The sequence below is a fragment of the Macaca mulatta genome, chromosome 19 (genome assembly GCF_049350105.2).
Source record: "Macaca mulatta isolate MMU2019108-1 chromosome 19, T2T-MMU8v2.0, whole genome shotgun sequence".
Lineage (NCBI taxonomy): Eukaryota > Metazoa > Chordata > Mammalia > Primates > Cercopithecidae > Macaca > Macaca mulatta.
In genome coordinates this window covers 17130797-17158401 of record NC_133424.1, presented here as the reverse complement: position 1 = coordinate 17158401, position 27605 = coordinate 17130797, and the positions used below count along the sequence as shown (strand labels likewise).

General features: G+C 48.3%; 1 protein-coding gene and 4 long non-coding RNA genes across 11 annotated transcripts in view; 3 read left to right on the top strand and 2 right to left on the bottom strand.

The window, feature by feature from the left end:
* Positions 1–27031, top strand: part of LOC144336825 (uncharacterized) — a 37773-nt gene extending 10742 nt beyond the window's left edge. The window contains exon 2 of the long non-coding RNA XR_013409178.1: positions 26098–27031. This is a non-coding gene — a long non-coding RNA (uncharacterized LOC144336825). The remainder of the gene's footprint in view (positions 1–26097) is intronic.
* SMIM7 (small integral membrane protein 7) lies at positions 151–27031 on the top strand. Of its 7 annotated transcripts, XR_013409175.1 has the most exons (7): positions 151–210; positions 295–336; positions 842–894; positions 6128–6218; positions 13420–13561; positions 20779–21572; positions 26160–27031. XR_013409175.1 is itself a non-coding variant. In XM_015123229.3 (5 exons), the coding sequence occupies exons 1-5, from the start codon at positions 185–187 to the stop codon at positions 13433–13435; spliced, it is 228 nt and encodes a 75-aa protein (XP_014978715.3). In that variant the 5' UTR covers positions 151–184; the 3' UTR covers positions 13436–14531. The 7 variants fall into 7 exon arrangements, 3 of the variants coding, with proteins under 3 accessions (XP_014978715.3, XP_077834356.1, XP_077834355.1); XR_013409174.1 differs by lacking the exons at positions 20779–21572; positions 26160–27031 and adding an exon at positions 13881–14531; XR_013409177.1 differs by lacking the exons at positions 13420–13561; positions 20779–21572; positions 26160–27031 and adding exons at positions 7969–8297; positions 8352–9588 and having other exon boundaries at positions 6128–6395.
* On the top strand, positions 11254–11982 carry LOC144336838 (uncharacterized). The gene is made up of 2 exons (XR_013409191.1): positions 11254–11601; positions 11758–11982. It is a non-coding gene; the product is annotated as an uncharacterized LOC144336838 (long non-coding RNA).
* LOC144336836 (uncharacterized) lies at positions 16481–17597 on the bottom strand. Its single transcript, XR_013409189.1, has 2 exons — positions 17322–17597; positions 16481–17254 (listed from the first exon to the last, which is right to left on the bottom strand). It is a non-coding gene; the product is annotated as an uncharacterized LOC144336836 (long non-coding RNA).
* Positions 21644–24465, bottom strand: LOC144336834 (uncharacterized). Its single transcript, XR_013409187.1, has 2 exons — positions 22775–24465; positions 21644–22222 (listed from the first exon to the last, which is right to left on the bottom strand). It is a non-coding gene; the product is annotated as an uncharacterized LOC144336834 (long non-coding RNA).
* Positions 27032–27605: the final 574 nt, after the last annotated feature.

Below are 27605 nucleotides of genomic sequence, written 5' to 3'. Positions count from 1 at the left end.
CCTCCCCAGCAAGGTGGGGCGCTCGCGCTCCCCTAAGGGCGCCTGGCCTGCAGAGGGTGGGACCTTGATCTTCGATTGGCCCAGCCCTCGCCAGTGTTGCTTTAGGATTGGTCGGCTTCTGCTCCTCTCCCCTCCCTCCCTGGGGCTTCCGCTTCCGGTTCTGACGGACGCTTTGGCCGTAACGATGATCGGAGACATCCTGCTGTTCGGGTAATTAGGGGGACCAGAGGCTAGGAAGAGAGGGCCAGGCAGGACGCGGGGGCGCCCCTAGTAACTGTAATTCTCCCTCTGCAGGACGTTGCTGATGAATGCTGGGGCAGTGCTGAACTTTAAGCTGTGAGTAGGTCGCGGCCGGACTGTGGCTCCATCCGGGGAACCCGTAACCCCGCCCTCATAAGCGTGATCTCGGCGCACTTCTCAGGCCCCGCCCCCAAGCCGCAGGCCCCGCCCTATCCGCCCTCTGTCCACGCCTCCAGCATGGTTTAATCTTCCTCGCCCCCGAGCGACCTTAAACCCATACTCTCTTTTCCTTGGGTGTCCCTCTGTTCACCTTCCTGAAGAGCTCAAGACCCATCCTCCAAGAAATAGCCCAACCCCGGACCCTCAGCATTGCACCCGCACTGTCGGGCCGCTTTGTAAACTGTCGGTGGCTGCTGACCTGGCTGTGATTGTCCGGGCAGTGGTGGCCCAGAGAGGGACATTGAACCGTCCGAGGTCACACAGCAAGTCAGCGGCAGGGCCAGGGCTGAAACTTAGTGTTTGTGGCCTTCTGAGCTGGGGGTCAGGGGGCTGAGGCCTGTATGTCCCATTGAAAGTGGACACTGTCTACTCCTCTTTGTAGGAAAAAGAAGGACACGCAGGGCTTTGGGGAGGAGTCGAGGGAGCCCAGCACAGGTAAGGTCTTCCTGGACCCTTGAATTGCATGGTCCACTTCAGAGAGGACAGTTTTGTTTCGCCAAGTTCCACCCTCGTTTTCTTTCCTTTTCTTTCGTTTTTTAACACAAGGTCTCGCTCTGTGGTCCAGGTTGGAGTGCAGTGGTGCGATCATGGTTCACTGCAGCTTCGACCTCCTGGGCTAAAGTGATCCTTCCATCTCAGCCCCCTTAGTAACTGGGATTACAGGCGTGTGCCACCATGCCAGGCTAAATTTTGTATTTTTTTTGTAGAGATGGGGTTTCTTCACCTTGCCCAAGCCAGTCTCAAACTCCTGGGTTCAAGTGATCCCCCCCCCCCGGCCTTGGCCTCCTGAAGGGCTGGGATTACAGGCGTGAGCCACGAGTTTTCTCTTTAATTGAGCGTGTGTGTGTGAGTGGGAGATGACTCTGATAATGTGCTGTCCTTTCTGCCTACCTCTGTCATCTACTTCTTTCTCCCACCAGACCTCCCTGATGTGAGCACTCACATCACTTCCTACCGTTATAATTTTCTGTATGTTTGCTGTCATCTGGCTAATGTCTGCCCCTCACATTTGACCATAAACTTCAGAGAAGAGACCCTAGCTTGGCTTGTCCCATCCTTTGTCCTTGCCATACCAGTCGTCCGATGCCTGTGAATGAGTGAATGAACAACCTTACACATAGCTGTTGCTTTCAGAGTGCTGCAGACCTGCCACGTTTAAAATTAGATGCCAACATTCGGTTTTTAATCAGGCGATTTTATATAAAAATTCAGATGTCTGATTTTTCTTGAAAAACTGGAACATTCTGCAACTCAAGATTCAGAAGAGCTCTTGACAACTGTTGAGTGTAGTTGAGGACTCTGAGGAGATGGAGCCTGTCGACTCTGCCTCATCCCAGCCCTAACCTCTTCATATGTCTATCGTCTGCCTGGGCCCTAGAGGCCCCAGAATTTATACTTCCTACTGAATGTAATTGTGTAGCTATTTGGAGTCTTAAGGGGATCTGTACATGACTGTCGTATCCATTCATTAATTCTTTCATTCACCAGGTATTTGAGCACCTAACACGTGCTGGCTACTGTGCTAGGTGCTGGGATACAGTGGGGGTAAGACAGATGGAGTGGAACTTACCGTGGGGGTGAGACACATGGTTTCCAAGCGGGGAATAGATGGTGACAGAGGTGATGTTAGGTAACAGGGAGTCACAGGATGGTGATGGGGTTGCTCTCCTGCTGGGGTGTGGAAGGGAAGGCCATTTGAGGAGGTGGCGTCACAGTCAAGGCGGTGGATGCCATGATGGAGCACTACCCAAGGATGGGGGAACCCTGAGGATCAGAGGTTTTCTTCTTTTAGAGACAGGGTCTTGCTCTGTCGCCCAGGCTGGAGTGCAGTGGCACAGTCATAGCTCACTGCAGCCTTGAACTCCTGGGTGCAAAAGATCCTCTTGCCTCAGGCTCCCAACTAGCTGGGACTACAGGCAGTTAATACCACCCCTGGCTAATTTTCTAAATTTTTTTGTAAAGATAGGCATCTCGCTGTGTTAACCAGGCTGGTGTCCAACTCTTGGCCTCAAACGATCCTCCCACCTTAGCCTCCCAAAGTGCTGAGATCACAGCCGTGAGCCACCATGCGTGGCTGAGCTGAGATTTTGAAGACCCTCCAGCAGCTCTCCTTTTGGGGGGCCTGCCCCTGGGTGCTGACCTAGTTAGGTGCTTCCTGTTAGTGTTGCATTCTACCTCCATTCCTAAAAGGTAATAGTCACTTTCCAGTTCCCGGAACTGGAAACTGGAAGCAGATCAGGAAACTGAGGGTCAGAGACGTGGCTCAACTTTTTTGTGGCCACATAGCAAATCAGTGAGAGAATCAGGATTAGAACCTGGGTTTTTCTGCCTCTAGCAGTTGTGCACTCAATCACTAGACCATCTGTCCATCTGTTCATTTATCCATCCATTCATACATTGACTCAGCAGCCATGTGTTACCCACCACGTGGAAGGCACTACCAGGCCCTGGGGTTGCACTGTACAGATCCGAATCAGAGCTCTGGTGGGCGGGAGATTTGGCACAAAGTGGCAGGAGCATCAGTGACAGGGATGCCAGGGAGGACACCAGGGCTCTATCAGGAGCTTCCTGCTTTGCTCTCTCTCCAGTCTCCTTCCGGCCCAGATGCTGCACCCCCTGTGGGAGCTGCTCCTTGCTCTCCATCCTCTTTGCCTGGCTTAACTGTAATACCATAGTGGCTGCATTTATTGAGAGCGTCATGTGTGCCAGGCATTGTGCTGAGGTCTTCCTAGCTGCCTGACACCCCTATTGACATAAGAGGGAATGAGCATAGATAGTGCAGGGATGGGCCCAGATCACTTGTGCAGAAGGACAGAGGCAGGATTTGAGCTCATGTTTGTTAAACTGACCATGTTTGAGGTCAGAACTTGGAGCTCTGGCACTTCCTCAGAAAGGCTTTTTTTTTTTTTTTTTTGAGGTGGAGTCTCGCTCTGTTGCCCAGGCTGGAGTGCAGTGGCGACATCTTAGCCCCCTGCAATCTCCGCCTCCTGGGTTCAAGCAGTTCTCCTGCCTCAGCTTCCCTATTAGCTAGGACTACAGGGACCCACCACCATGCCCAGCTAATTTTTGTGTTTTTAGTAGAGATGGAGTTTTACCATGTTGACCAGGCTGGTCTTGAACTCCTGACATCAGCTGATCCGCCTGCCTTGGCCTCCCAAAGTGCTGGAATTACAGACTTGAGCCACCACGCCCGGCTGGAAAGGCTTTTTCTGATCTCCCACCCTTCCCCATGCACATGCCATGTTGGGTCTCTGCAGTGTGTGTTCCCGGGACACCTAAACTTTCCCACCAGAGCAGTCACGTGGGAATATTTGTTTAGTATTTCTCCTCCCCATATGCTCGTTGGGGCAGAGCCACTGGTCTTCGTTTCTTCCTGTATCCCCTGTACACTGCTGCTGCCTGGAATGAGTAACCTTTTTTTGTGTTTTGAGACAGAGTCTCGCTCTGTTGCCCAGGTGTGCAGTGGCGTGATCTCAGCTCACTGCAACCTCCACCTCCTGGGTTCAAGTGATTCTCGTGCCTCAGCCTCCTGAGTAGCTAGAATTACAGGTGCGCGCCACCATGCCTGGCTAATTTTTTCATACTTTTAGTAGAAACGTGGTTTCACCATGTTGGCCAGGCTGGTCTCAAACTCCCGACCTCAGGTGATCCACCTGCCTCAGCCTCCCAAAGTGCTGGGATTACAGGTGTGAACCACTGTGCGTGGCCTGCAGTGAGTAACGTTTGATTGGCATCTATTGATGGTGGGAGGGCCTGTTTTCACGATCCTTTGCTAGGGGAAGGGTCTTGCTGAGCAGCGCCTCTCAGACTTCCTGGAAACAGACCAAGCGCTTAATGTTTCTAGTCTGTGCTGGATCAGCCATGTATACAGGTTGTGCTGCATGTAACTAACCCCGTCGTTTGGATAATACCAGGCTCGTCTAAACCGTGTTCAGCAAGATGGTGTGTTCAGCACAGGCTCGGATGGAGCAGGAATGTCAGGTTGTCAGGTTGTCATCCCTGAAAAATAGAAATTTCTGGGCTTGTGTTCTGTGTGCTGTACTTACCAAGCAGCCCCAGTCTATAGATGCTTCGGGTAGCACCTTTGTAGATCACCTAATCTAGACCCATTCTTTTATTTATTTATTTATTTATTTATTTTGAGACAGAGTCTTGCTCTGCATTGACACGATCTCAGCTCACTGCAACCTTTGCCTCCCGGGTTCAAGTGATTCTCCTGCCTCAGCCTCCTGAGTAGCTGGGATTACAGGCATGCGCCACCACACCCGGCTAACTTTTGCATTTTTAGTAGAGACAGGGTTTCACTGTGTTGGCCAGGCTGGTCTCCAACTCCCGACCTCAGGTGATCCGCCTGCCTCGGCCTCCCAAAGTGCTGGGATTACAGGAGTGAGCCTCCGTGCCTGGCCTAATCTGGACCCATTCTTTTCATTCTGGAGGTCCAGAGAGGGAGAATGACTGGAAACCCTGGAGGAAGGGTTTGGAACCCAGGTCTCTGGAGTCTTCACATACTAAATTGCCTTCCCTCAGAGGGGTGGCTGTTCCTTGGCCTTCAAGGGGACCAGAATAAGTCTCACCAAGACACACCTTCCCTTTCCCTTGCCTGAATTAGGATGCTTTTAGTTGTAAACACTGCAAACCCAGCTCAAAGTGGTTAAAGCAAATTGAAACGTCCAAGGATGGAATTGTCTTCAGACACCCTGGGTTTAGGTGTCAAACCAGTCCTCCAAGATTAGGGTCGGGGTTGGGGTTAGGGTTAGGGTTAGGGTTAGAGTCAGTATCTGACTCTCTGCAGCTCTCAGTACCCCTTTCTTTTGTGTTGGTTTTACTGTGAGACTGGTCAGGGTTGGCAAAGATGACCCCAGAGCAGGGGCTGGCATGTTTTCCTGTAAAGGGCCATATAGTAAATATTTGAGGCTTTGCGGGCCATATGGTGTGTGTCTGGCACAACAACATGACTCAGCTCTGCCGTTGTAGTACAAAAGCAGCAGGACATGATATGTAAATGAATAGGTATGGCTGTGGGCCAATCAAACTTTATTCATTGACACTGAGATTTGAATTTCTTGTAATTTTTTTGTCTCACAAAATATTCTTCTTTTTTTTTTTTTTTCATGTAAAAACCAGCCGGGTATGGAGACTCATGCCTGTAATCTCAACAGTTTGAGAGGCTTAGGCAGGAGGATCACTTGAAGCCAGGAGTTCAAGACCCACCTGGGGAACATAGCAAAACCCCATCTTTATATTAAAAAAAAAAAACTATTAGCTCACAGGCCATCCAAAAACAGGTGGAAGAGGCTGCTGGATTTGGCCTGTGGGCACTGAGGTTACATCTTCCCAGCTCAGCAAGCCTGGCAGAAAGTGTCTGTTTGCCAGTAGTTGGGGGAAAAGTCCCAGGGCAGACTCTCATTGGACAGACTTGGGTCACATGCCCCTTCTTGAGCCAGTCAGAGGCAGAGGGACTTGGTGCTTTCAGGAGATTGGTCAGTGGTAGACACAGCCTGAGTGCTGAGAGTGGGGAAGAGGGAGAAACCCGAAGGAAAAGCCACACTGTTGCCGAAGTTGGAGGCAGTGAGTGCCGGGTGGGTGGAAGTCACAAAAGCCCACTACAGAGGTGGCAGTAGGGGTGGGATGTTAGCTGTGCCATAAAAGTGCTTTCTGATTCTTCCAGGTGACAACATCCGGGAATTCTTGCTGAGCCTCAGATACTTTCGAATCTTCATCGCCCTGTGGAACATCTTCATGATGTTCTGCATGATCGTGTGAGTCCGACCTGCCCTTTCCTTTCAGTGTCATCTCTTAGTCTCCTTCTCCAGGATGACCTACCTGATGGTCATTCTCTGTTCTTTCAGTCATCACTCTTGTATCCTGCTTTCTGTTTTGTTTGTTTATTTTTTGTTTTGTTTGAGATGGAGTCTTACTCTGTCGCCCAGACTAGAGTGCAGTGGTGCGATCTGGGCTCACTGCAACCTCCGCCTCCCAGGTTCAAGCGATTCTCCTGCCTCAGCCTCCCCAGTAACTGGGACTACAGGTGCATGCCACCACGCCCGGCTGATTTTTTGTATTTTTAGTAGAGACAGGGTTCCATCATATTAGCCAGGATGGTCTTGATCTCCTGACCTCGTGAGTCACCCACTTCAGGCTCCCAAAGTGCTGGGATTCCAGGAGTGAGCCACTGTGCCCGGCCCTGTTTTTTTTTTTGTTGTTGTTGTTGTTGTTGTTTTTGAGACAGAGTCTTGCTCTGTTGCCCAGGCTGGAGTGCAGTGGCATGATCTCGGCTCGCTGCAACCTGCGCCTCCCTGCTTCAAGCAATTCTCCTGCCTCAGCCTCCCAAGTAGCTGGGATTACAGGTGCCCACCACCACACCTGGGTAATTTTTGTATTTTTATAAGAGACAGGGTTTCACCATGTTGGTCAGGCTGGTCTCGAACTCCTGACCTCACGTGATCCACCTGCTTCGGCCTCCCAAAATTACAGGTGTGAGCCACCACGCCTGGCCCTGCTTTCTCTCTTCAAAATGAGTAAGTGAGGGAACCAGTACCTGAAAGGGTTAAACTCTGTCCCTGCGTCCCCACCGAACCAGGCTGGAACTTTGATTGGAACATGGAGTTCTCCAGCCCCCGGCTATGCCTGGCACCTCTGCAGGGGCTGCCAGGAGATGCCTTTCCTGAGCCCATGGCCCTGTCACCTCTCACCAGCTCTGCTGCATCTGCCGAGGTGGAAAATGTGGTTTAAATGTCCAGCATGCTGCCAGAACCTGCTCTAGCTAGGCTGGAAGCCAGCAGAAATGTATTCAGACTTTATTGTTTTAAATTCTGGCTTTTCATTTTCTCATTAGACTGAGAAAACTCAAGCAGATTGCCTTTCCATCTAGCATTGGGTCCGTAACTGATACTGCTGTTAACGAATTGTGAGATTTGCTGTAAATGGATTTGGGAAAAGACACAATGGGAGAATCTGGTGTTCTTGGCCTCTGTGGGTCCATCCCTGCATACTTCTCCCAGAAAGAAAGAGGACAAAAAGTTAGCTGTCCTGAGCGACTGAGACTCTGAGTGTAGGGTTGCTGTGCAGTCCGCATGCCACCCCAGTGGCTGTTTGCAGAGATGCTTCCAGGACATAGGAGATCTGGGGAGGATGGCATTTCACCCTCATCACAAGGACCATGATGTATTCCCAGAAAGGCCCTTGCCAAGGTATCCTACCTGGCAGAGAGGATCTGAGAGCACGTATGAGGCTTGCCTAGGAACAGAGAAAGCTTGTGAAGAGGTTAAGGAACTTGCATGAAAGTGTAGGAATGGCCAGGCGCGGTGGCTCAGGCCTGTAATCCCAGCACTTTGGAAGGCCGAGGTGGGAGAATTGCTTGAGCCCAGGAGTTTGAAACCAGCCTGGGCAGCATGGTGAAACTCCATGTTTACCAAAAATTTAAAAATTAGCCGAGTGTAGTGGTGCCTGCCTGTAGTTCCAGCTCCTTGGGAAGCTGAGGTGGGAGGATCACTTGAGCCCTAGAGGCAGAGGTTGCAGTGAGCTGAGATCCTGCCACTGCACTCCAGCCTGGGCAACAGAAGAAGACCCTGTCTCTAAACAAATAATAAATAATCAAGACCTAAAGGACAAGAAGACGTTTGCCATTTGCAGAGCTGGAGAAAAGCATGGTGGCACAGGAAGTAGCATGTTCAAAGGTCCTGGGGCAGGGAAGAAGTCAGCATTCTTCCCTTATTCTCGTCTTTGCAGAGGTCCTGGGGTAGGGAAGAAGTCAGCATGCTTCTCTCATTCTCGTCTTTGCAAAGGTCCTGGGGCAGGGAAGAAGTCACTATGCTTCCCTCATTCTCGTCTTCGCAAAGGTCTTGGGGCAGGGAAGAAGTCAGCCTGCTTCTCTCATTCTCGTCTTTGCAAAGGTCCTGGGGTAGGGAAGAAGTCAGCATGGTTCTCATTCTCATCTTTCCTGTGCACCTGCTTCATCATCCTCTCCTGTTTGACCAACATCTTCACTCCCTCATCCGCCAGCCTATGACCAGAACAGCAGCCTCGGGCGTCCTCCCAGCTCAACTTTCCAAGATCAGTGTAGTCAGTAGCCCAGGGTCCTGATTTTGTTTCCTGGGGCAGAGTCTGGTTGACTCACCTTGGCGTCACTCAGGTCCATTTGGGGTGGAGGTTCTTGATTCTGGTATAACCACTTAGGTCAAGGGTCATCAGACCACAGGCCACATCTCCCCACTGCCTGTTTTTGTGAATGAACTTCACAAAAGTTCATGTGTGTGGCTGCTTCTGTGTCACAGCGGTGGAGTTGAGTTGTGTGATAGAGACCACATGGCTTGCAGAGCCAAAACTATTAGTAAACGGTCGCCCGTTACAGAGAAAATGAGCCAACCCCTGACCCAGGCCAGCTCTTTCACTGGGGGCCATGGGTGAGAGAAGATTCTCTCAAGAAAGGGCTGTCTCAGGGAGGGAGTGACTGGCTTTCCCAGGACATTTAAAACCTGGAAATCACCTAAGTGTCCAAGAACAGGAGAAGGATCAGGTAACTTGAAGGATGCCCATGTGACCAGCTGTCATGATACCGTCACTGATGATGTGCCAGAAGGTTCTGTCTGCATGGGGAAATGAAACGTTCTGAAAGTGAAGAAGGCCGGAGGGTACTCATCTGTGCAGCCTGACTTCAGCTGTGTAACGTGCATGCAGTAACCATGGATAAACCCTAAATGAGTGCCTTAAGTATGGGAGTGAAATGAAACACTGTTTAGCGAGGGAGTTGGAAGGATCCACTCCAGATGGGGTAGAGAGGGGACCCTGCAGCAGTTGCTGAGGAAATTGGCAGACCCTGGGCATGGTTCAATATTCCCTGTGCCCATTCATTTTTATTCTTATTTTTTGAGATGGAGTCTTGCTGTGTCACCCAGACTGGAGTGCGGTGGCACCGTCTCGGCTCACTGCATCCTCCACCTCCCGGGTTCAAGTGATTCTCCTGCCTCAGCCTCCCAGGGAGCTGAGACTACAGGCACGCACCAGCACACTTGGCTAATTTTTCTACTTTTGGTAGAGATGGGATTTCATCCTGTTGACCAGGCTGGTCTCGAACTCCTGACCTCAAATTATTTGCCTGCCTCAGCCTCCCAAAGTGCTGGAATTACAGACGTGAGCCACTGCGCCCAACCTTCCTGTGCCCACTTCTGTGTTGTTTGAGCTTTGGAAACTTTTTTTTTTTTTTGAGACGGAGTCTTGCTCTATCTCCCAGGCTGTAGTGCAGTGGCGCAATCTTGACTCACTGTAAGCTCCGCCTCCTGGGTTCACGCCATTCTCCTGCCTCAGCCTCCCAAGTAGCTGGGACTACACTTGCACGCCGCCACGCCCGGCTAATTTTTTGTATTTTTAGTAGAGATGGGGTTTCACCATGTTAGCCAGGATGCTCTTGATCTCCTGACCTTGTGATCTGCCTGCCTCGGCCTCCTTAGGTGCTGGGATTACAGGCATGAGCCACCGTGCCTGGTCGAGCTTTGGAAATTTTAAGAAGTTATGAAAAGTCTGAAATAAGGGGAGAAACGTCCCTGAGTATTTAGGGATCGGTAGCACGTCATCTATAACTTACATTGAAACACATCAAAAATACGGATAAATGAATAGATACATGGATAGGTACGTGGTACAGCAAAGTGTTAATTGCGGAATGTAGGTGGTGGCAGTGTGTTTCAACATAACTCTTCTATGTGTTGAAATTTTCATAAAATAACAGGAAAAGTTAGGGAGAAAATGAACCATGGAGAGAGTTTACAAGTAAAACGCAGAAGTCTGTCTTCTCAATCCAGTATTTTATAGAATATTCACAGGATTGTGCAGCCACCATCTCGATCCAATTTCAGAACGTTTTCATCAACACAGAAAGAAATCGCGTGCCCACTGGCAGTCACTCCCCATTCCCCCTTCCCTAGCCCCTGGCAACAACTCATCGGCTTCCTGTCTCTGGATTTGCCTCATGTGGACAGTTTATATAAATGGAGTCATACACTGCATGGCCTTTTGTGCCTGGCGTCTCTCGCTCAGCATCATGTTTTTGAGGTTCATCCATGTTGTAGCGTGGAGCGGTGCTTCATTCCCTTTCATGGCAGAATCATATTCCTTTGTATGACTGTACCCCAGTTTTCCATCTATCAGTTGGTGGATAGTTGGGATGTTTGTATTTTTTACCTATTATGAATAATGGTGACAAGAACATTCATGTACAAGTTTTTGTGCAGATTTATGTTTTTAGTTATTAGCTATATAGGAGTGAAATTGCTGGGTTATATGATCACTCTACGTTTATAATTTTCTTTGTTTTTTTTGGAGACAGTCTCACTCTGTTGCCAAGGCTGGAGTGCAGTGGCACGTTCTCGGCTCACTGAAACCTCCATCTCCCAGGTTCAAGCGATTCTCCTGCCTCAGCCTCCCGAGTAGCTGGGATTACAGGCATGCACCATGACACCTGACTAATTTTTTGTATTTTTAGTAGAGACGGGGTTTCACCATGTTGTCCAGGCTGGTCTTGAACTCTTGACCTCATGATCCACCCGCCTCGGCCTCCCAAAGTGCTGGGATTACAGGCATGAGCTACCGCCCTGGCTGAAACGGGGTTTTACCATGTTGGCCAGGCTGGTCTCAAACTCCTGACCTCAAGTGATCCACCCACCTGAGCCTCCCAAAGTGCTGAGATTAAAGGTATGAGCCACTGCACCCAGCCTGCATTTATCCTTTTGAGAAAACACCAGAATGTTCTAAATAGCTACAACATTTTACATTCCTGCCTGCAACCTATGAGGATTACACTTGAGGATTACACTTTCTCCATATCCTTGCCAGCTCTGTTACTGTTAATCTTTTGACTACAGTCATCCTAGTAGGTATGAAAGTTTTTTGTTTTTGAAGCAGAGTCTCACTCTGTTGCACAGGCTGGAGCTGGAGTACAGTGGCAAAATCTCGACTGACTGCAACCTTTGCTTCCTGGGCTCAAGTGATCCTTTGGCCTCCGCATCCTAAGTAGCTGGGACTACGGGTGTGCAGCACCACACCTGGCTAATTTTTGTATTTTTTTTATAGAGACTAGGTTTCGCCCTGTTGCCCAGGCTGGTCCAGAACTCCTGGACTAAAGTGATCCACCCACCTCAGCTTCCTAAAGTGCTGGCATTACAGGCATGAGCCACTGTGCCCAGCCAGTTTGAAGGTTTTGATTTGCATTTCCCTGATAGTTAATGATATTGAACATATTTTCTTTTTTTTTCTTTCTTTTTTTTTTTTTTTGAGACAGAGTCTCTCTCTGTCACCAGGCTGGAGTGCAGTGGCGTGATCCTGGCTCACTGCAAGCTCCAGCTCCTGGGTTCAAGCGATTCTCCTGCCTCAGCCTCCCGAGTAGCCGGGATTACAGGCATGTGCCACCACGCCCGGCTAATTTTTGTGTTTTTAGTAGAGATGGGGTTTCACCATCTTGGCCAGGCTGGTCTCGAACTCCTGACCTCGTGATCCACCCGCCTCGGCCTCCCAAAGTGCTGGGATTACAGGCGTGAGCCACTGCGCCTGGCCGATATTGAACATATTTTCATGTACCTATTGGCCATTTGTCCGTCTCCTTTGAGGAAATGGCTTCTTAAGATTCTCTGCCATTTTTGAAAATTGGGTTATTGCTGATCCATAAGGGTTCTTTGTGTATTCTCATTATCAGTTCATTATCACATGCGTATTTTGCAAGCATTGTCTCCTGTTTCATATGTTGTCTTTTCACTTTCTTGATGGTGTCATTTTAAGCACAAAAGTTTTTTATTGTGAATGGCCAGGCACAGTGGCTCCTGCCTGTAATCCCAGCACTGTGGGAGGATGAGGCAGTTGGATCACTTGAGGTCAGGAGCTTGAGACCAGCCTGACCAACATGGTGAAACCCCATCCCTACTAAAAGTACAAAAATTAGCCAGGCGTGGTGGCGGTCGCCTGTAATCCTAGCTACTCTGGAGGCTGAGGCAGAAGAATTGCTTGAACCCAGGAGTCGGAGGTTGTAGTGAGCCGAGATTGCCCGACGGCACTCCACCCTGAGCAACAGAGCGAGAGTCCATCTCAAAAAAAAAAAGTTTTTTATTGTGATGAAGTTGAATTTATGTTTTTTTCTTTTTGTCACTTGTGCTTTGCGTATTATAGTAAGAAATCATTGCCTAACCCAAGGTTACAAAGATGTACGTGTAAGTTTTCTTCGAAGAGTTTTGTAGTTTGGATTCTGGTAGGTAGTTAGGTCTGTGATCTGTTTTGAGTAAATTTTTTCATATGGCGTTAAGCAGGGGTCCATCTTTATTCTTTTGCATGTGGAAATCCAGCTGTTTCTGCTCTCTTATTTTTTTCAGATAACCTTTTTATTTTGGAATGAGTTTAGATTTGTGGAAATGTTGCAAAGAATATACCGAAAGTTCTTGTATGTATCTTTTGTTTTAACAGGTGTACCACCTTCCCTTATAGGGTGATGGTGTTGGCTGGGTGCAGTGGCTCACGCCTGTAATCCCAGCACTTTGTGGGGCTGAGGCAGGGGGATCACTTGAGGTCAGGAGTTCGAAACCAGCCCAGCCAACATGGTGAAACCCCGTTTCTACTGAAAATACAAAAATTAACCTGGCTTGGTGGCAGGTGCCTGTAATTGCAGCTAGTCAGCAGGTTGAGGCAGGAGAATCGCTTGAACCTGGGATACAGAGGTTGCAGTGAGCCGAGATCGCACCACTGTTCTCCAGCCTGGGCGGCAGAGCACGACTCTAAAAAAAAAAGAGTATATACGTCTTTTAACTGTGTCGTTCAATATTGTTCATTATATTCACAGGTGGATCACAGGTTACTTGAAAAAATCAGGCAATCATGTAAAATCATCTAACTAATAGTCATGTAAAATAATCTCTGACAATATTTTTAAAACGATCACGTCGTTTCAAAATCCTCACAGACATTTCTGCCCTCTGACTTCTCCAGGCTGTTCGGCTCTTGAATCCCAGCGATGAAACCAGGAACTCACTTTCCCAGGATGCCGAGTCTCCATTCCTCCATTCCTGATGACTTCAAGAATGTTTTTGACCAGAGAACCGACAACCTTCCCAGAAAGCCCAAGCTCGTGGTGCGTGGAAAAGTGTTCGCCGAGATAGGCATGGCTTCCCAGCCACGTCCCTGTTTTCAAAGATAGTTTCACTTTAGTCTCTGAATTGGAATGCTGTCTACTGAAGGGGTTTCAGGAGGGTTTATATAAGGGACTGTGATGAAATTGCATTCCCCATAGATAAAAGAAAAGTCATTTCTATCCAGAGATCTGAGCAGAAGGATTGGCTTGTAAGTTTAACACAGCTGTGTTTTTGGACATTTCAGTGTTACTTGCTGAGTCTGACAGCCTTTGGGCCCAGCCAGGGTCCTGTTAACAAATTCTTTTCACATCCCAACAGGGTCTGCTTGGCCACTCAGTACAGCTGCGATTAACCCTAAAGCTTTAAGGAACGGGCCACCTGTAATAGGGACACCAGCCTTCCGGTATAGAAACTAAATTGTTAGCAAGAGCGTTGAGCTAGTTCCTGGTGCAGTGTTTCCACAGAAGACATGTGGAGCAGTTGTGGGAATGTTAAGGGAAGTTTTTCTCTGCCTTGACCCCTTTGTTAAATAAAATGACTTTGGGAGCCATTCATTGTACAGTTGCAAGAATGAGAGTGATTTTATGATGTGGTGACATTGGGACCGTGTTCTAAAACCTTGGGTTTCTGAGTCTGCTTTTTGAGTAGGTGATTTTGAGGTTGAAAAACCAGGGGCCTGCATCTAGGAAATAGAGCGTTTTCCAGAAGCTTCTTTGAAAGGGAATCCTGGTTTCGTTGCCAAAATGAAACGCCCGGGGTTGGCGCTGAATCTCACAGCTGTGTGATTTGCTCGTTGAGTTTTTTGTTGTCTGCTTTTGTTTGTTGGTTTGTTTATACCAGTAAGAATGAGCCCGAATGTTGGTGGTTTTTGAAATCCTGACTTGGAGGTAAACCTGGAAGAAGGAAAAAAAGTAAATATGCAGGCTTTTAGGCCTGAGTAGCCTTGAAAATAAACCTCATTTCTAAAAAGGACCTTTTGTTTATACTTTTTTTTTAAAGCAAGAAGTCAGTTTCCAACCTGACTCCTTTTGAATTACCCTGTGGGAAAAACCTAGGATTCATTTTGGAGACCGTGAAAAAGAAAAGGGTCAGTGGTAGAGTTTCCTTTTTGGATTTAGCTCAATAAATGATGGTCAATAATTGGGCAAATGGGGCTTGGCGCAGTGGCCCATACCTGTAATCCCAGCACTTGGGAGGCCAAGGCAGGCGGATCACTTGAGGTCAGGAGTTCGAAACTAGCCTGGCCAACATGGTGAAAACCTATCTGTACTTAAAAAAATAGAAAAATTAGCCAGATACGGTGGCGTGCGCCTATAATCCCAGCTACTTGGGAGGCTGAGGCATGAGAATTGCTTGAACCTGGGAGGTGGCGCTGAGATTGAGCCACTGCACTTCAGCCTGGGTGACACAGTGAGATTCTGTCTCAAAAAAAAAAAGAATTGAGCAGGAGGAATTTTGACTGGAGCTGCTCCTAAAAGTATTGAAAGAGTCATTGCCAATGGTGGGCTGTTGCTAGACCAGGGTCAAGTCCACTTTTGCTGCCTCTCAGGTTGTAGAATTCTCCTTGATCACTTCTGTAATTCATTTGCTTGCCGTATCCCAGCCAAGCATCACCCCATGGTCTGTAAGTAGCAGAAGTCGGAGCTGCTGGGTCTGGCTTTGCTGAGGTCGGTGTCCTTCTCAGAACAGGCATGCCAAGATCTTGGCTGAGTCCCTCGCAAGCCAGATGAATGGTGTGAAGAAACCTTCCTGCCCTATTCAAACTGGTGCGGAGGTCTCAATGAGGCGAGGCATTTGTCCATTATGGGGATGAATCGTGCTCTCAGAAGAGAATCCTGTCATTGAGGTTTTGTTTCAATAGTCCTCTTTTTCTCCAGAGAACTGTCATCTCATTGTTAATAATAGCAGCGTGGCTTTTTCAGATGCTAGTTGGTGGCTGCTGTAGCTTTTAAAAATGGAATCTCATGGTTGTGTCTCTTAAGGAAGCTTTTCAAGAACCTTCACTGCCACCAGAGGTTATCAGAGTTTGAAGTTGGGGTACCTAGTGTCTCGTAGCATTTAAGCACTAATGTTCTGGGTCAGTGAGGTGTGAGTTCAAATCCCATCTCAGCTCATTCTGAGTGGGACCTTGGCTAATTGCTTTCCCCTCTCCAAGCCTCAGCTTCCACATCTCTAAAATGGGCCTGCAAGTTGTGCGTGCCTAAGGTTGTTGTAAGTTTCGATGAACTCGAATGCGGCTGAGTGCCTGAGAGCGCCTGTTGCTGTGGGTATCATCACTGTGTGCGTTTTCTGTCTTCTCATCCACTTTTCTTTGTGCAGTCTGCACACGCACCATTAAAGGCTGATGACAGCATTTAAAAAAATTGCACACAGAGGCCAGCGCGGCGGCTTCCAGCACTTTGGGAGGCCGAGGCAGGTGGATCACGAGGTCAGGAGTTCGAGACCAGCCTGGCCAAGATGGTGAAACCCCATCTCTACTAAAAATGCAAAAATTAGCTGGATATGCTGGCATGCCCCTGTAATCCCAGCTACTCAGGAGGCTGAGGCAGAGAATTGCTTAAAAGCCTGGGAGGTGGAGGTTGCAGTGAGCTGAAATCATGCCACTGCACTCCAGCCTGGGTGACAGAGCAAGATCCTCTGTCTCAAAAAAATATATACATTACAAACAGGCTGGGTGCGGTGGGTGACTCACACCCTGTAATCCTAGCATTTTGGGAGGCCGAAGTGGGCATTTCACCTGAGGTCAGGAGTTCGAGACCAACCTGGCCAACAAGACAAAACCCCGTCTCTACTAAAAAATACAAAAATTAGCCAGGCGTGGTGGCGCGGGCCTGTAATCCCAGCTACTCAAAAGGCTGAGGCAGGAGAATCACTTGAACCCGGGAGGCGGAGGTTGCAGTAAGCCGAGATCACACCACTGCACTCCAGCCTAGGCGACAAGAGCGAAACTCCATCTCAAAAAAAAAAAATGCAAACAATGTCCAACCTGGTACACCTTTTCCTCTCTTCACCATCCCCATGCAGCATTTTCCCTATTCCTGTATGTATGTTTTGAGAGTGGATAAGGAAGGATGAGTTCTGCTGTTTTCATTTCAGCATTATTTTCTTTACACTTGCCGTGTTGCTGGGAGGTGTTACAGGTCTCGTTTTTACTTATGGTGCAGTGTCAGTAAATCAGTCCTTAGCCACCTTCTTGCTGGACTTGGTTTATATTTTGTCCACTGTGATCAAGGCTGCCCCTGACACCAGTGTTGTGATCTTCATTGGCTTCTATTAGGACATTAGCTTCCTTGGGGCAGATAACCCTGGAGGGGTCCATAATATCCTTAAATACCATTGGAGTGGCTTTAAGTGGCTTTTGTTTGTTTTACTTTGTTTGAAAAAATTTGTTAGGCCTGATAGGGTGGCTTATGCATGTAATCCCAGCACTTTAGGAGGCTGAGGTGGGCGGATCACTTGAGGCCAGGAGTTCATTAGCAGCCTGGCCAATATGGTGAAACCCTCTCTTCACTAAACATACAAATATTAGCCGGGCATAGTGGCACGTGCCTGTAGTCCCAGCTACTTAGGAGACTGAGGTAGAGGAATCGCTTGTACTCGGGAGGCAGAGGTTGCAGTGAGCCGAGATGGTGCACTTCAGCCTGAGTGATGCAGTGAGACCCCTGTCTCAAAAAAAAAAATTTTTTTTTTAACTACTAATGCATATTCATTGAAGAAAACTGGGCTTTTTTTTTTCTTTTTTTAAAGCCAGGGTCTCACTCGACTGGGTACAGTGGCTCACGCCTATAATCCCAGCACTTTGGGAGGCCGAGGTGGGCGGATCACGAGGTCAGGAGTTCGATGAACCCCCTTTTCTACTAAAAATACAAAAATTAGCCGGTTGTGGTGGCACGTGCCTGTAATCCCTGCTACTCAGGAGGGCAAGGCAGGAGAATCTCTCGAACTTGGGAGGTGGAGGTTGCAGTGAGCCACGATTGCACTACTGCACTCCAGCCTGGGTGATAGAGGGAGACTCCGTCTCAAAACAAAAAGACAGGATCTCACTCTGTTGCCAAGGCTGGAGTGTAGTGGCGTGATGAGAGCTCACTGCAGCCGCGATCTTCCCACCTCAGTCTCCCAAGTAGCTGGGACCACAGGCACGTACCACAGGCTAATTTTTTTTTTTTTTTTTTTTTTTTTTGTAAAGACAGGGTCTCCCTATGCTGCTTAAACTGCTGTCAAACTTGTGAACTCAACACATCTCCCACCTTGGCCTCCAAAATTTCTGGGATTACAGGCATGAACCACAATATCATTCTTTTTTAAAATTTTTATTTATTTTTTTGAGACAGTCTTATTCCCGCCCAGGCTGGAGTGCAGTGGAGTGATCTGGGCTCAATGCAACCTTCACCTCCCAGGTTCAAGCAAGTCTCATGCCTCAGCCTCCTGAGTAGCCGGGATTACAGGTGCTTGCCCAGCTAATTTTTGTATTTTTAATGGAGATGGGGTTTCACCATGTTGGCCAGGCGGGTCTCGAACCTCTGCCCTCAAGTGATCCACCCACCTCAGCCTCCCAAAGTGCTGGGATTACAGGTGTGAGCCACCACACTCAATCACAATATGATTCTTAATAACTGCAAATATGCCATTGTAAAGACATACCGTGATTAATTTAACCAGTCCCCAGTTGATGGGCACCTGGTTTGTGTTCAGATTTTGTGTATTAGAAAACAAGACTACAGGCTGGGAGTCACTGCCGAAGTGATAAGCTGTGGGTGATGAGTGCAGAGAAGGCCACAGTGTACAGCACCTACTCTGGGAGAGTTCACTTGGTTCATGTTGGAACCCATTTTGCTTCCTCCACCATCGCACGTTGAAGGAGAACGTATTTTTGCATGGGTTTCCTCATTGCCCTTCATGTACATCTGCTCTAGGGCAGGAGTCAGCAAACTACAGCCCAGAGGGCACATCTGGCCCACGGCTTGTTTTTGTAAATAAAGTTTTATTGGGGCCGGGCACAGTGGCTCACAACTGTAATCCCTGCACTTTGGGAAGCTGAGCCAGGTGGATCCCTTGAGGTCAGGAGTTCAAGATTAGCCTGACTGCTGTGGTAAAAATCCTTTCTCTACTAAAAATACAAAAATTAGCCGGGTGTGGTAGTGCACACTTGTAGTCCAAGCTACTCAGGAGGCTGAGGCAGGAGAATTGTTTGAACCTGGGACGTAGAGGTTGCAGTGAGCCGAGATTTTTCTGCTGCACTCCAGCCTGGGCGACAGAGCTAGACTGTCTCCAAAAAAAAAAAGTTGTGTTAGGACTGGGTGCAGTGGCTTACGCCTGCAGTCGCAGCACTCTGGGAGGCCAAGCTGGGTGGATCACCTGAGGTTGGAAGCTCGAGACCAGCCTGACCAACATGGAGAAACCCAGTCTACTAAAAATGCAAAATTAGCCAAGTGTGGTGGCACATGCCTGTAATCCCAGCTACCAGGGAGGCTGAGGCAGGAGAATCGCTTGAACCTGGGAAGTGGAGGTTGCGGTGAGCTGAGATCGTGCCATTGCACTGTAGCCTGGGCCACAATAGTGAAACTCCATCTCAAAAAAAAAAAATTGTATTGGAATCTGGCCACACCCCTTTGTGTGTGTATTACCTACAATTGCTTTAGCAACCTCCATACTACAACTGCGAAGTGGAGTAGTGGCACAGAAACCATATGGCCTGCAGAATGGAAAATGTCACCTATTTGGCACCTTACCAGAAAAATTTGCCAACTGCTGAGCTAGTGTGTGATGGAGAATCCCAAGGTGTCCCTTCCTTCTCAAAGCCACTTGGGGAATCATCTGTACCCTTGTGGCCTGCATTTTAACGAAGATATACACAAACACGTTTTTTAAATTTGCTGGAAATCTTCCCTCCCATTTTCAAGTGTGGTGGTTAATCAATCGAAAGAAAACCCAGTTTTCTTTCTTTCTTTCTGTCTTTTTCTTTTTTTCTTTCTTTCTTTCTGTCTTTCTTTCTTGTCTTTCTTGTCTTTCTTTGTTTTTTTTTTTTGAGACTGTCACCCAGGCTGTAGTGCAGTGGCACGATCTCAGCTCACTGCAGCCTCCGCCTCCCGGGTTCAAGTGATTTTCTTGCCTCAGTCTCCCAAGTAGCTGGAATTACAGGCACCCACCACCACGCCTGGATAATGTTGGTATTTTTAGTAGAGATGGGGTTTCTCCATGTTGGCCAGGCTGGTCTCGAACTCCTGACCTCAGGTGATCCGCCCACCTCAGCCTCCCGAAGTTCTGGGATTACAGGCGTGAGCTGCTGTGACTGGCCTCTTTCTCTTGACAGTTAGAGGAAAGACCCATCTGAGGCTCCCTGAGACTCCTCAGAACAGCAGCAGTGCGATTGGATAATGAGATCCGCTCTCCTCTGAAGTGGTTGGATTTGAAACGCCAGCAAAGCTGTCATTAGCAAGGCATTTTCTTTTCATTTCAACCATTTCATTATCTCCTTCTTTACCAAATTTGCGTTTATGAAATATTTGACAAGCCTCCTGATGTTTTCCTGTGTTGATGAAAGACAGATGCTGTTTGTGTAAAAGGAAAAGGCATGCTATAAAAAGAAAAAGAAGGATAAGAAGGGCGAGGCAGGGAGGCTCATGCCTGTAATCCCAGAAGTTCGAGGCCAGCCTGGCCAACATGGCAAAACTCCATCTCTACTAAAAATACAAAAATTAGCCAGGCGTGGTGGCACACACCTGTAATCCCAGCTACTTGGAAGGCTGAGACAGGAGAATTCCTTGAACCTGGGAGGCAGAGGCTGCAGTGAGTGGAGATCATGCCGCTGCTAAAAAACACAAAAATTAGCTGGGCGTGGTTACGGGTGCCTGTAATCCCAGATACTCAGGAGGCTGAGGCAGGAGAATCGCTTGAACCCGGGAGGCGGAGGTTGCATTGGGCCGAGATCACACCATTGCACTCCAGCCTGGGCAACAAGAGTGAAACTCTGTCTCAAAAAAAAAAAAAAAAAAAAAAAGACTGCCTGAGACTGGGTAATTTTTTGTTTTTGTTTTTGTTTTTTGAGACAGAGTCTCACTCTGTCGCCCAGGCTGGAGTAGAGTGGCGTGATCTCGACTCACTGCAAGCTCCACCTCCTGGGTTCACGCCATTCTCCTGCCTCAGCCTCCCAAGTAGCTGGGACTACAGGCACCTGCCACCACACCCAGCTAATTTTTTTTTTTTTTTTTTTTTTCAGTAGAGACGGGGTTTCACCGTGTTAGCCAGGATGGTCTCAATCTCCTGACCTCGTGATCCGCTCGCCTCGGCCTCCCAAAGTGCTGGGATTACAGGCATGAGCCACCGCGCCTAGCTTAGCCTAGACTGGGTAATTTATAAACAAAAGAGGTTTAATTGACTCACAGTTATGCACGGTTGGGGAGACCCCCAGGAAACTTACAATCATGGCAGATGAGGAAACACGTGTCCTTCTGCCCATAGTGGCAGGAAGGAGAAGAATGAGAGCTGAGTGAAGTGGTTGCCCCTTATAAAAACATCAGATCTCGTGAGAGCTTACTATCACTAGAAGAGCATGGGGGAAGCACACCATGATTCAGTTACCTCTCTCCAGGTCTCTGCCACCACACATGGGAATTATGGGAACTACAACTCAAGATGAGATTTGGGTGGGGATACAGGCAAACTGTATCAGCTGTCATGCTCATTAGTTTGTGTATCATCTGTGGCTCCTTTAGCACTACAAGGGCAGGATTGAGTCCTTGCAGCAGAGACCATTCAGCCTGCAAAGCTGAACCTATTTACTCTCCGACCCTTTTTGGAAAAGTTTACCGATCTCTGGACTAGACGGTTTTTAAAAAATGACATCTTATGGCCGGGCGTGGTGGCTCACGCCTGTAATGCCAGCACTTTGGGAGGCCGAGGCAGGCGGAACATCTCCTGAGGTCAGGAGATGGAGACCATCCTGGCTAACATGGTGGAACCCCGTCTCTACTAAAAATACAAAAACTTAGCCGGGCGTGGTGGTGGGCGCCTGTAATCCCAGCTACTCGGGAGGCTGAGGCAGGAGAATGGCGCAAACTCAAGAAGGCGAGCAGAGCTTGCAGTGAGCCGAGATCGCGCCACTGCACTCCAGCCTGGGCAACAGAGCAAGACCCCACCTCAAAAAAAAAAAAAAAAAAGATGACATCTTACTAGTGGATCCTGTTCATTGGTGTCTACATTATTATCTTGGCAGTTGGTGGTAAACCTAGGCAAGAGTGTGGACCGTGCTGAGGGAATTGTGGAAATTTTAGGGGAAATGAAGCTTTACATCTAATTAGAGTGCATTGTGTGCATGAGAAAAAAGGTGAAAGGATGGTTGTAGCAGAAAGCAAGTTGGAGGTGTGGCTCTGACCTGGGCTGTATGTCTTGGCCCTTCTGCACCTCTACATCTTCATCTGTGACATGGGTACAGTGAAGGAGAGAGCCTCAACATGGGCCTATAACCTGCCTGATGCTGGGCAGGCACTCAGTAATCGTCTCTGTTTTTATTAATATTGTTGCTTTCTCAACTGGGTTTGCAAGGCTTTGGTGAGATGGTATATTAGTCAGCTAGAGCTGTGTATTAGGCCATCTTGCATTGCTGTAAAGAAATGGGTAATTTATAAGAAAAGAGGTTAACAGCCAGGTGCGGTGGCTCACGCCTGTAACCCCAACCACTTTGGGAGGCTCAGGTAGGCGGATTACCTGAGGTCAGGAGTTCAAGACCAGCCTGGCCAACGTGGTGAAACCCTGTCTCTACTAAAAAAAAATACAAAAATTAGCTGGGCATGGTGGCGGGCACCTGTAAATCCAGCTACTCAGGAGTCTGAGGCAGGAGAATCACCTGAACCTGGGAGGCGGAGGTTGCAGTGAGCCAAGATCACGCCATTGCACTCCAGCCTGTGCAACAAGAGTGAAACTCTATCTCGAAAAAAAAAAAAAAAAGAAAAGAAAAGAGGTTTAATGGCCTCACAGTTCTTTTGAGACAGAATCTTGCTCTGTCACCCAGGCTGGAGTGCAGTGGCACGATCTCAACTCACTGCAACCTCTGCCTTCCTGGTTTAAGTGATTCTTCTTGCTTCAGCCTCCTGAGTAGCTGGGGTTACAGGTGCATACCACCACACCTGGCTAATTTTTGTATTTCTTTTTAGTAGAGGTGGGGTTTCACCATGTTGGTCAGGTTGGTCTGGAACTCCTGACCTCAAGTGATCCACCTGCCTCTGCCTCCCAAAGTGCTAGGATTACAGGCATGAGCCACCGCAACCAGCCTCCTTTTTCTTATAAGGACACTAGTCCTGTTGGCTTATCACCTGACCCTTATGACCTCATTTAACCTTAATTACCTCCAAAAGGCCCTGTGTCCAGATACAGTCCCCCTTGGAGGTCAGAGCTTCAGCATATGAATTTAGGCGTGGGTAGGTGACACAATTCAGTCCATAACAGATGGTCAAAGTCTGACCCATAGTATTCAACAGCTGCTGTTAGTTACTCTCCTTGGCTAATAGTATGCCTTGAGGCATTAAAGAACAAACACACAAAGCTGGTGTGGTGTAGGAGGCACCCTGAGAAGTTCTGTGATGGGTTTTATCTCCTGGTGCTACAGAGGAAGGCATTTGTGTGTAAGTCAATGGTGGCCTCAACCATGGGTGGGTCTCAGATTTTAACATTCCCCTAAATCCCCTGGGGGTGTCTTCGTGGAATTCAGATTCTGCCTAACAGGCTGGGGAGGTGCAGGCTAAGGGCCTACGTTTCTTCCTTCTTTTCTTTTCTTTTCTCTTTTCTTTTCTCTTCTTTCGAGACACAGTCTCACTTTGTCACCCAGGTGAGGTGATCATGGCTCACTGTAGCCTCGACCTCCCCCAGGCTCAAGCAGTCCTCCCACCTCAGCATCCTGGGACAACAGGCGCATAACACCACAGCCAGCTAATGTATTTTTTTTGTAGAGATGAGGTTTCACTGTGTTGCTGGTCTTGAGCTTCTGGGCTCAAGTGATCCTCTTGCCTTGGCCTCCCAAAGTGCTGGGGTTTATAGGTGTGAGCCACCACACCTGGTCAAGGACCTATGTTCCTGAGGAGCTCCCTGGTGATGCTAATATTGCTGGTCCATAGGCCACACTGTTGAGTCATCAGGGCCTGTGCTCAGCAGCACAGTAGCCAGGAACCACGTGTGACTGTTTCAGTCTCGTCTTAGTTAAAGAAAACTAGAAAATCCAGTGCCTCAGTGACTGTAATTGCATTGCATCGAGGAACGTTCTCATTGAGCAGTGCCACATCTTAAAAGACCGAATGATCCACTTTTTCTTTACTTTTAAATTTTCTTTCTTTATATTTTTAGAGACAGGGTCTTGCTCTGTAGCCCAAGCTGGAGTGCAGTGGCACTGTCTTAGCTCACTGCAGCCTAAACCTCCTGAGCTCAAGCTATCCTCCCACGTCAGCCTCCAGAGTAGCTGAGACTACAGGCACGTGCCACCACCCCCAGCTAATTTTGTTTTGTTTTTGTGGAGATGGGGTCTCACTATGTTGCCCAAGGCGGTCTTGAACTCCCGGGCTCAAGCAGTCCTGCCACCTCAGCCTCCCAAAGTGCCAGGATTACAGGCGTGGGCCACTGTGCCTGGCCAGCTTTTTGTTTAAAGCCGTGTTAGTTTCCTCTTGCCACTGTAAAAAATAACCACAAACTTCATGGTGTCAGACAAAACAAATATAGCCTGGCCAACATGGTGAGACCCTGTCTCTACTAAAACAAAAACTTAGCTGGGCGTGGTGGCGCATGCCTGTAATTCCAGCTACATGGGAAGCTGAGGCAGGAGAATCGCTTGAACCCGGGAGGCAGAGGTTGCAGTGAGCCGAGATCATACCATTGCACTCCAGCCTGGGTGACAGAGCGAGACTCTGTCTCAAAAACAAAATTCCACCAATTTATTCTTTATAATTCTGGAAGTCAGAAGTACAGAATGGGTCTCTGTAGGCTAGCATCAGTGTGTCCACACAGCTGGTTCCTTCTAGAGGCTCTCGGGAAGAAACTTTCCTTGCCTTCTCCAGCTTCTAGAGGCTGCCCACATCCTTGGTTCACAGCCTCTTCTTCCATCTTCCAGGCAACCAATAGCCTGTCGAGTCTTTCTCATGACACCCTGTCTCTTCATTCTGACTCCTCTACCTCTTTCTTCCCCATTTAAGGACCCTTGTGACTCCACTGGGGCCACCGGGAGAATCCAGCAGTCAGTTGATGAGTTATGTTAATTTCATCTGCACCCTTAGTTATCTCTTGCCATGATATATTTACAGGTTCTGGGGATTAGGATGGGGACATTTAGGGGAGCAGGGGCAAGTACTCTGCTAACACAGGGTCAAATTGTAAATATATATATATATATAAAATTTTTTTTTTTTTTTTTTTTGAGATAGGGTCTTGCTGGATTGCAGTGGTACAATCTCGGCCCATTGCAATCTCTGCCTCCTAGGTTTAAGCAATTCTCCCGCCTCAGCCTCCCGAGTAGTTGGGATTACAGGCGGTTGCCACTACGCCCAGCTACTTTTTTTGTTCTCCTAGAGATGGGATTTCACCATGGTGGCCAGGCTGGTCTCAAACTCCTGACCTCAAGTGATCCGCCCACCTCAGCCTCCCTACAGTGCTAGGATTACGGGCGTGAGCCACTGCACCCAGCTACTCTCTTGATGTTGCCTTCTGTGTTGGGGTACAACTCTGCACCTTTGTTTCTGGGAAGCTCCATTGGCTAGGGTGAGTTTGTTGTTGTTGTTTCTGTCAGGTCCACCCTCCTACTTGGCTTTGGACATCAGCACCTTGGTCCTTCTCTCCTGTCTGCTCTTTGGGGAAGTGGCTTATGCTTGATTTGATTCAGAGTCTGGGAACCCTGAGCTCTGGGCTGGACTTTTTTTTTTTTTTTTTCTTTTTGAGATGGGGTCTCACTCTGTCACCCAGGCTGGAGTGCCATACCGTCTTGTCAGCTCACTGCAACGTCCGCCTCCCAGGTTCGAGTGATTCTCCTGCCTCAGCCTCCTGAGTAGCTGGGATTATAGGCATGCACCACCGTGCCTAATTTTTTTTTTTTTTTTTTTTTTTTTTAGTAGGGATGAGGTTTCACCATGTTGGCCAGGCTGGTCTCGAACTCCTGGCCTCAAGTGATCCACCTGCCTCAGCCTCCCAAAGTGCTAGGATTACAGGCATGAACCACCATGCCCGGCCACGGGCCAGACTCTTTAGCCAGGCCCAAATCCAGCCACATGACTTTGCCTGGGTTACTCCTTTGAGGCACAAAGACCATGTCACTTGGTTGCATGCTTGGGTGCCCAGTGGGACAGGTATGAGAAGACCTACTCAAGAATGGTGAGAAAGAAGGCTGGCTAGGAACCCACGTGGGGCAGGTTGTCTGCACTTTGTGGCTATTATGAGCAATGCTGCTATGGACATTTACCTATACATTTCTTTCTGTGAGTGTATGTTTTCAGTTTTCTTGCCCTTTTTTTTTTTTTTTTTTTTTTTTTAAACATAGTCTCACTCTGTTACCCAGGCTGGAGTGCAGTGGCGTGATCTCGGCTTACTGCAACCTCTACCTCCCGGATTCAAGAGGTTCTCCTACCTCAGCCTCCCAAATAGCTGAGACTACAGGTGCCCCCCACCATACCTCCCTAATTTTTTGTATTTTTAGTACAGACAGGGTTTTGCCATACTGGCTACGCTGGTCTCAAACTCCTGAGCTCAAGTGATGCGCCCATCTTAGCCTTTCAAAGTGCTGGGATTACAGGCGTGAGCCACTGCATGCAGCCATGTTTTCAGTTTTCTTGGGGGAGATTCCTAGGAGTAGAATTGCTGGGCTGTGTGGTAACTTCCAGGCCTCGTTAAAGCTTTAGCCCAGACTGGGTAGAATGTGGTTTCCACTGCATTCTCTTAGCCACAGTGAGTTGCAGGTTCACCCCAGAGTCAGCGGCAGGCGGGAATTGGGGATGACACGAGGACCTGAGTGTCCAAGGGGGCTTCATGGAGTCCTCATGTGAAGTCCCCAGCATGGACCCTGACACATCGTAGGTCCTCAACAAATGTCACTCCCCGTTGTCACTCTGTTTAGTACTAAGAATAATGATAAAACTGGGACAGTAAGGAAAACACAAACTGTTGGGACTTAGATCTGAATCTATTAGTCTGTCTAATAGAAAAGCCACCATCAGGATTTTGGAGATTACAAGCTCACTTTAGATTAGCCATACTGGAATCAGCCCTGGAGGCTCCCAGAGATCAGAACAATCCCAGCACTTGACAGGATGGCTGGGAAACAACACGTGAATGCCGGAAAATGCGGAACTAATCTAGGAAAAAAGTGTAAAAAGAAAATAAACATCATCTGTCATTCTATCTATCAGAACTGCTGTCAATATTTTGGTTCCTTTCCAGTAGTTTTTCTATGCACTCTGTGCATAAGTATGTGTATTTTAATAAAAGTATAATTAAGATCACAATGTGTATAGTTTATATGCTGCATTTTATTATTTATTGGGAGCGTTTCTCCATCAATAGTGGGGTTTTTTTTGTTGTAAGAGACGGGATCTTGCTCTGTCACCCAGGCCAGAGTGTAGTGGCGCAGTTGTAGCTCACTGCAGCCTCAAACTCCTGGGTTCAACCATCTCAGCCTCCCACTAGTTAGGACTGCAGGCGTGAGCCACTGTGCCCAACCCAATACAGGTTTTCTTAGTGACAACATCACACACACATGCACGCACACGTGCACACAATTTACTTTGGAAGTTTATAGCAGTGTACAGCTTGGTGAATTTTTTTTTTTTTTTTTTTTTTTTGAGACAGAGTCTCTGTTGTCCAGGCTGGAGTGTAATGGTGCCATCTCAGCTCACTGCAACCTCTGTCTCGTGGGTTCAAGTGATTCTTTTGCCTCAGCCTCCCGAGCAGCTGGGATTACAGGCGCGTGCCACCTGCCTAGCTAATTTTTGTATTTTTAGTAGAGACAGGGTTTCATCATATTGGCCAGGCTGGTCTCGAACTCCTGACCTCAGGTGATCCACCCGCTTCTGCCTCCCAAAG

Bases quoted from the DNA above. Each gene is read 5' to 3' on its own strand.
- SMIM7 (XM_077978229.1), top strand. From the start codon at position 185: ATGATCGGAGACATCCTGCTGTTCGG. The intron at 211-294 runs GTAATTAGGGGG...CTCCCTCTGCAG, and splicing joins GGAGACATCCTGCTGTTCGG to GACGTTGCTGATGAATGCTG. The intron at 895-6,127 runs GTAAGGTCTTCC...TGATTCTTCCAG, and splicing joins GTCGAGGGAGCCCAGCACAG to GTGACAACATCCGGGAATTC.